Genomic DNA, 8,241 nt, shown 5'->3' on the forward strand with positions numbered 1-8,241 from the left:
CCTGTCGCTGCCAGATATTGGACCGCCTACCTTTCCGTTTGACCCACCCACTAATCTCACATCGAGGCCGTCCAATCCATTCAGGGCTCGCTTTCCCGCTTTCCGTGATGGACGGCCCTGATCGCCCGCGACTGCCGACATTTCAAATCGCTGCCCGATGGGCAATGGGTGTCATGGCTAAGACCACACGTGATAAGTGAAAGAGTAACGCTTCCGCACGTGTCGGTGAGAAGCATAAGAGGGCGGCGTCCCACGATGCGTCTCTTCCGTGCTTCGTCTCCGCCGCGACGGCCGGCGAAATTGAAGAGAGAGAGAGAGGGAGAGAGATGCCGGGGAGCGTGGAGCCGTTGGATGTGGCCGGAGTAACGATACCGCACCACTTCCGGTGCCCGATCTCGCTGGAGCTGATGCGGGATCCGGTGACGGTGTGCACGGGGCAGACGTACGACCGGCCGAGCATCGAGTCGTGGGTGGCGACCGGGAACACGACGTGTCCGGTCACCCGGGTGCCGCTCACCGACTTCACCCTCATTCCCAACCATACCCTCCGACGGCTCATCCAGGACTGGTGCGTCGCTCACCGCTCCCATGGGGTGGAACGCATCCCCACCCCCAAGCAGCCGGCCGACCCGCCCCTCGTCCGGTCGCTCGTCGCCTCCGCCAGCTCGGGATCTGTCGCCTCACGCGTCGCAGCGCTCTGCCGTCTCCGTGCACTGGCGAGGGAGTCGGAGAAGAACCGCGCGGTGATATCCAACCACGAGACGCGATCGGCCCTCGTTGAGATTGCGTTTGAGGGAGAGGAGGGACTCAGGTGGTCGGACGCCGCAGACCAACCGGCCTTGGAGGCTATGGCGGTGCTGTCCGTTCTTCTGCTGTCCGATGCAGAGAGCACGGCAGTGGCGACTCGGCCAGAGAGACTCCGCCGGCTAGGGGAGATGGTACGTGAGCATCCGTCGATGGAGGCCCGGATCAACGCAGCGGCGGTGATCGAAGCGGTCGCTGCAGGAGCGCGATCGACGGAGATCAGGGCTGCGGTTGGGGCGACCGAAGGACTAATGGAGGGATTGGTGGCTTTGGTGGAGCAGAGAGGGAACCCGCGCGCGGTGCGGGTGGGGATACGTGGTCTGTTTGCCCTGTGCCTAGCGAAGGAAAATAGATTCCGGGCGGTGGCCGCAGGCGCTGCTGCAGCAGTTGTGGGAAGGGTGGGTGAGCTCGCATCCAGTGATGCAGAGCGGGCATTGGCCACGGTGGAGCTTCTTTGCCGGTGGGAGGGCGGTAGGGAAGCGGTGGTGGAAGGATGGGGAGGAGGGGCAGCTGCGGTCGCGTCGCTGGTGAGGGCGATGGCTGGGAAAGCATCAGGGAGAGCGGCGGAGCACGCGGCGGGAGCTCTGGTAGCTGTGCTTGGGAATTCGGAGGCGCTGCAAAGGGAGGCGGTGGCCGCTGGCGTTGTGAGTCACCTTCTACTGTTGGTGCAAGGTGGGTGCTCAGAGAGGGCCAAAAGGAAGGCGCAGCTTCTACTAAAGCTTATCCGCTCTGCTTTACCATTACGCGACTCCGTCGCCAACTCCGACGACTACCTCCAGCCATTCTGAAAAAAAAAAAAAAGGAACATAACAAAAAATCTCTCTAACCTTGCGATTCCTGCTCTTCCAGTATGTAATACTGTCTAAAAATAATGATATATGATTTATTATCTGCTTCTCTTTGCTTTTTCCCTAAGAAAAATTTCATCTTTGTTTAGAATTTCACCTAATTAAAGTTGGAGAAAGAATGATCTTCAGATGGAATTGCTGGGAAGTCAATTCAATGAAGAGAGAGTTTGGTCCATGTTTTGATGTCTGGACTGTTCTGTGTAATAGGTAAGGATGAGTATGACTGTAAGTATGGATTTCTGATTGAAATTAATGGACACACAAATTGACAAAGTTTTCTGTTTTCTGATTCTTAATGCTCATGTACTGTTGTTCTTTATTGATAAACAAAAGCTGGAATAGAACAGAGCATAAACAAAAGCTGTCAAAGTATTCATGAGAGCTAGGAGCTCAATATCGAGTGCTTAGCCTTTTTTTGACTATGACTGGATGAGCATGTTCGATTCATGGTGATGTTTGGTAAACTGAAATCCTAATGCTGTGCCTTTACGTTGGGATGATGGTGAATGAACTCCGCTGGATTTCAGGAACTTTTTGCATAAAATATGTGTTTAACCATTCTTTTCTCTTCTTTTTTTATTCTTTTTTGTAGGGTTCCAAGTCACTGTCACAAAAGATGGTAAAGGTTATCCACTGCAACAGTGAAGCTACTTGTGTTCGAGTTCATCTTTGAACTATGAGATTTCAAGTTTAACTCAGCTATGCTTGGCGAGTAGGGTATGATTTTCACAAGCTGATGCTAATGATGGCATGCATTTCTTAGGAATGGAAAAAGTTGGCAAACTTGTTCCCATGCCATGTCAACTTCTGAGTAATCAAGATTAGCTTCTTCTATCTTGGAACACAAGGACAGAGCAGAAGTGTCCTTATTCCTCCTGCAACTGCAGGCCCTTCCTTGCCTGCTTATGCTGAGCAGAGACAAGCTTTTGAAAAGGATGGAGTAAAGTGGTGTATGGAATGGAATTATCAAGTGGAACAGACCAACACTGGATGCTTCCTTGCCTTGTCTTTCTTTCCCACCTCACCTCATTGTCCTTGAATGCAAAATTGTCCCAGGCCTGAATCCAAAGATGTCAAAAGCATAAAAAGGAATGGCAGAGATAGAAGCCATTCATAAAGAAAGAAAGAATTGTGGTGGGCATCACATGAACAAAAGGATTGGTCCATTGGTGTCATCATCACATGGTTGGGCTGGGCCATTAATCAATCAATTATATCTGTACTGCTCAAATGGTTGCCACATGAACTGAAGGGAGCTTTGTCATTTTCCATCCTGCTCGACAGAGATGATAAAAGCTTACGTGCAGGTCAAAATATGCTTTTCATACATGGTCCCCCTGGGCCACAGAGGACATCCATTCAAGCTCATGTTTCAATTTGTCTGTGGTCCTACAGATAGAGGAAGACTCGATTTTCCATCAGAAATTTGAGGGATGCCCTTCTTCACAATATGTATGACATTAAATGGTAAAGATTTTGTGAAGAGAAGGGTCTGTTGGATCTTCTAGTCAAAATTTGGTGCAGTGTCAATGTCATCCACTTATTACTCCTGCTTGTTTCCCATGAAGTTTACCCTCTTGGCCTGGCATGATGGTATATATCTGTAAGACAGCAGGTATATTGCACTTCAATTTCTCCTTTGGTTAGGGTTACTTGGGAAGTCTGATTGTGGTAGCAAAAAGTTTGTACAATTATAGAGTGTAATTAACCAGAAGTTTCAGACTGTTTCTGAATAATGTGGTAATTGAGTAAAAGTTTTAGGTTGTTTCTGAGTAATGTGCAGATTATAAGTTACTTTGGGACTAGGCTCAGGTGGCTCTTTATTTTTTGAAAATGAGATAAATCAAGTGGCTCTTTATTTTTTGAAAAGGGGGGACTTCGTCCTTAGCAACATTAGCACTTGCAAGTGCATTGAGCGGTGAACTCGAAGGTATAGAGGATCAAACAACACAAAGCAAGCTCATGAAGCTTGGTGTGTTTGATGGCAATCAACTTGAGCATGCTAGTTTATCATGTGGAGTCGGTTGAATGTAAGTGTCGAGTGAACAAAATGATTTTATTTGAGCAAAAAACTTTTAGAGGATTGAGCCGTCGTTAAAGGTGAAATTTATCATTGATCTTCAACCTTAACATAGTGGTGGTTCAATCGACTTGAGGTTTTTTCCTAATTAACATAGAGAGGTTGATTGGACATAGCGAGAATAGTCATTAGAGTTGATATTATATAAGTTCTTAGAGAGTTTTTGGATTCCCACGGTGGTGCCCAATTGATTAGAGGGTGACAGACTTGTTACAATGGAGTAAGGGATCAAATTCTGATGGACGCATATCCTCGGAGAAAAACCTCCTCTCACCCTTTAGCCACTTGATGATCAGCTATAAATTGACTCCGTGATTTACTTATCTTCACATAACTTGAGGATGGGTTGTGAGAGACGTCTGGGATGAACGTAATCATCTTTTACAATAATAGAGAGTTTTTAGCATTAAAACACAAAATTATCTTTACTTCTTCTATGATTATGTGCTCCAAAGTCTTCAAGGTTTTGATCAATGTTTGAAGGCTTCAATTTAAGTTCTTTGTGATCTTCTTTTCATTTAGCTTAACACTTAATTAATTTTGAGAGAGGAGAGCTTATGTTTAAGAGAAAAGAAGCACAAATTCAACTAAATTGATAGAATAAAAATAATTTTATTAATAATGCAATGCAAGTATATCATACAATAATTTCTTTTATAATTCAACTATCTCTAATACACTTTACTAATTGAAGATTTTTCTAAATTTAAAGAACCCTAAGATTTTGCTAGATTAGTGTATTAACCTTATTCTAAATTTGAGTTTTCTTTGTGTACAAATCAAGATGGGCGATTGAATTTTCGAAGATGAGGGGGAAAATTTTCACACCAATATCTTATTTGTCAATAACACACTTGGTTATGCCTTCTATTTGCAACAACCAAATCGAATCGAGCCAAACTGAGAATTATAACTTGTGTAACCTAAATTTTTAGAAAAAAAACAAAACAAAATGTTAAGCTAGCTGAAACATTACACTTGCTTCTCAAGATCCACATTTCTTGCCTCATGTAATTCTATGGTTGCGAATAGCTCTCCAATGGTGCACACTTTAAGATTTCTTGATAATGAGAATGCATTCACAATTAAGGTCCATTGTGAAGATTTTTAAGAAAGCCATTCAAAGCATTCTGGAGCATATCCTTATTCGTGATCACTTCTCGGTTATTTGTCAACTTGTCGATCAGCTCTTTGTACCTTGAATGCATTTGAGTGACAGTCTCTCCATCCCACAACTTGAAAAGTGTTGAGTTGGGTTCTTAAAAGGCATCTTTTACCAAGCTTTGCATTTGGATGTGCTCTCATGCAATTCTATCAACTCCTGTAGTTTAGCTCTAGCATGGGAAGAGAATTCATAGAGACAAGTTGTGCTTTTGCATTTGTCGAAAATTTTTCTCTTTATTTCTTACTCAATCTTGCCAATTTGATCAAATCACCATCTTAATCTATTGCAAGTGTCGTATCAAAACCAATCATAAAATTTCATCTTTTTGCTCCATGAATTACAATCACCTTCAAACTTTGTTGGTGAAAATGTGCGCAAACCATTTGTTCTCAAAGGTGTTAAGCTTTAAATTAAGTGTGCTCTCACTTTAATATCAATTGTAGGATTGCTAAGATGATGGCTCAAACCAACTAAAGGGGAGGGGTGAATATACAGTGACCTAAAAATTAAAACTTCCCTTGTAAATTTGGAAAAATTAAGCTTGTTAGTAGTAGGTGGTCATGTGTGAATTTGGTTGGTCATGTCAATGTCAAAAATAAATTAAAATAATAAAAAATAAGACAATGCTAACACAATGAATTTTATATGATTTGACCTTGTGCTCCCACAATGTATAAATACTTCAACGGAAGCGTGATTCACCCCCTCTAGCACTTCCATCGATCCTACACGACTTTCCCAGTCCATCCCTCGGGCAGTGAGCAATATGAAACATGTGTGGATCGATATAGAACGTAACCAATTCGCAAAGTTTTATCTAGGAAAATCATCATGTGTTGGACCATTCATAATGATCTCAACTAGCATGGTTAATTATGAAAGAGTTTCATAATGATTAATTATGAAGTTCACAAGGATCAAAGTTGATATGTCGAATTGGAGTTGTAGGCATTGAATTTAGTTAATAAAAATGAGAGGAAAAAAGTTAGGCTTAATGGAGGTTGCTTTCCTCCCATCTCAATCTCAATGGTAATATGAAGAAAGTGTGGGAAGATCTTTGTTTTACTTCAAAAATGCAAGTTTTGATAATTATCTTAAATTCAAAACTAGTACCACTTGAGTTCTTAGTCGTTAAATAAATTTACTAATCAGAAGAAAGAACAAAAAAATATCCTTTTTTTTTTAATTTTGACAATTAAGTTCATTATGTTTAGGTAAGAAAACAAGAATTGAGAAGACACTTGGATTTGCTCTCGGGGCATAGCTGAGTTGGTTACGATGTAACAGAGTTGCAGAAGAGGGCAAGGGTTTGAATCCTGACGAAGTTAGGCAACCCCCTCCTGCGTCGTGACCAACTGCAGTTTCTCGATTTACCTCCTCATAGATAGTCGTGGGGTTGATCGTGTGGGGCCGCTAAGGTGGCAGATTCTATTCTTTTTGCAGAAGAGATTTAGAGTTTAGTGGAATGGAATCCAATTGAAGAAAAATTAGGTTTACTAGAAAGATTGTCTTTCCCATCTTAATTTAAACCAGAAAACTAATTTTAGGAAATTTAGATGAATGAAAGAATATACTTTGAAAAATCTTCTCTTTATAGTTTATTTCATTGTAGTATAATAAAATAACCACCGATACAATAAAACTTATATAATGTTCGATGAAATCTTATTCTTTGTAACACAATTCATTTCGGAAAACATAAATTTTCTTATGTATCGATGACATTGAATTTGGTACGAAGTATGAACATTTTATTCATTTACAACTCTACATATTATTATCCATTTTATTCATTTACAACTCTACATGACACTTCTAAATTCCAAATCACAAGAGAATACTCGTTTTACCCTTTCTATATTTCAAGATGAACACATATTAGCTTTGTGGGAAGAAGAATTATGGTTCAAATTGATTTAGGGTTTGATGGATGCACATTCCTTAACGACTCCTCTCTTATCCTTTAGATTTGCTTGTTCAAATTCGAAAAACCAAAGAAAATGACAAGAAGTATGATGGTAGAATATCGATGTGAAAGATGTGTGTTTACGTTGAAGGAGGACGGTCATGTCGTTGCCCCTATTTACCTCTCATTCACTCTCCTTTTTTTATACTCCACCTCTTGTATCTCACACAAGGTGGATGAGCAACATGCGAGCAAGCAACATTTTAAAAACAAAGCTTTAGGCACCAAGCCACACAAGGCAAGCATTAAAGGTAGGGTTGTTTCACTAACCTCTCCTTTTATTTTTTGCATTAAAACATAAGGAAAGATTATGTTTCATTAGAGGGGAAAGATGGTTAAAAAATAAATTAAAAAGTTTTACATGTTAAATCTACTCTTTTTCTTCAACCCACTTTCTTTACAAATAAATAAATATAAATAATTTTACAACACTTTCTTTTTATTCTTAAACATCACAATCTAAAAGAGAACGCATAATTTTCACTTTAACAAGATTATTAAGAATTTTTTTAAAAAAAATTATATAATGCTAGAGATAAAGAGGTTGACTTGTGAGTATACACAAGTGGTACTATAGATAAACTAAGAAAAAGATCTTTATTTTTTCATCGATGTTGAAAGTAATGAAAGAAAAGTTTGTGATAGCAATTTTTGTTCTTCCCTTGTAAGTTGGAGATAGAAATTCCATAAGGAGGTTAAGGTGAAACTTCAGTAATAAGATGGAATCCTCAACCCCAACGGTCTCACGACCATCTATGAGAAGGTAAATCAGGAAATCACAGTTAGCCACTATGGGGGAGGGATTACCTCGTCGAGATTCGACCCTAGCTCACTTTAACAAGTCTACCCCACACTAACCAACTTAACTATGCCCCGGTGGCAAAGGTGAAACTAATTTCATATTTTATAGACACTAAATTTTGATTGTTGAAAGATGATTCAATGTAATGTATATCAATAGTTCTTGTGTACATTAGAAGATTGAAATGAGAATTAAAAAAAAGATATAGTAAGGATGGAAAAAGGTCTTCCATTTTTTTTTTGTTTTAAAAGGTATGAGAACTATTTTATAGCATGTTTCCATTGTTTACTTGGGGGAAGTTAGAAGTGCGAGAGCCAAAATTCATTCAAGACATAAACACTCTTTATTTAAGTTAATATTATCACAAGACTAAGGGCATAATAGTCTTTTGAGTGCAAGACTATTCTACTTTGTTACTTTTTCATCCACATTTGAACGAAAGCAAAATTTGAGAAGGAAAAATAAAATCATTTTTCATCTTTCATTTTTATTTTTTTTAAATTGACACTAAGTATCCCGTCTAATTCTATGAAAATTTTTCATCGAACACTAGAATAAATCAAAAAACACTCATGA

General features: G+C 40.2%; 1 protein-coding gene across 1 annotated transcript; it reads left to right on the top strand.

Moving 5' to 3' along the window:
* The first annotated feature begins 232 nt into the window (after positions 1 to 232).
* On the top strand, positions 233 to 1,699 carry LOC141830349 (U-box domain-containing protein 26). Its single transcript, XM_074717791.1, has one exon. It carries the CDS (start codon positions 327 to 329, stop codon positions 1,590 to 1,592), a length of 1,266 nt encoding a protein of 421 aa, XP_074573892.1. The 5' UTR covers positions 233 to 326; the 3' UTR covers positions 1,593 to 1,699.
* Positions 1,700 to 8,241: the final 6,542 nt, after the last annotated feature.

Source organism: Curcuma longa, chromosome 6, assembly GCF_044706935.1.
Source record: "Curcuma longa cultivar G26 ecotype Majalengka, Jawa Barat chromosome 6, ITB_CL_G26_1.1, whole genome shotgun sequence".
NCBI classification, from domain to species: domain Eukaryota; kingdom Viridiplantae; phylum Streptophyta; class Magnoliopsida; order Zingiberales; family Zingiberaceae; genus Curcuma; species Curcuma longa.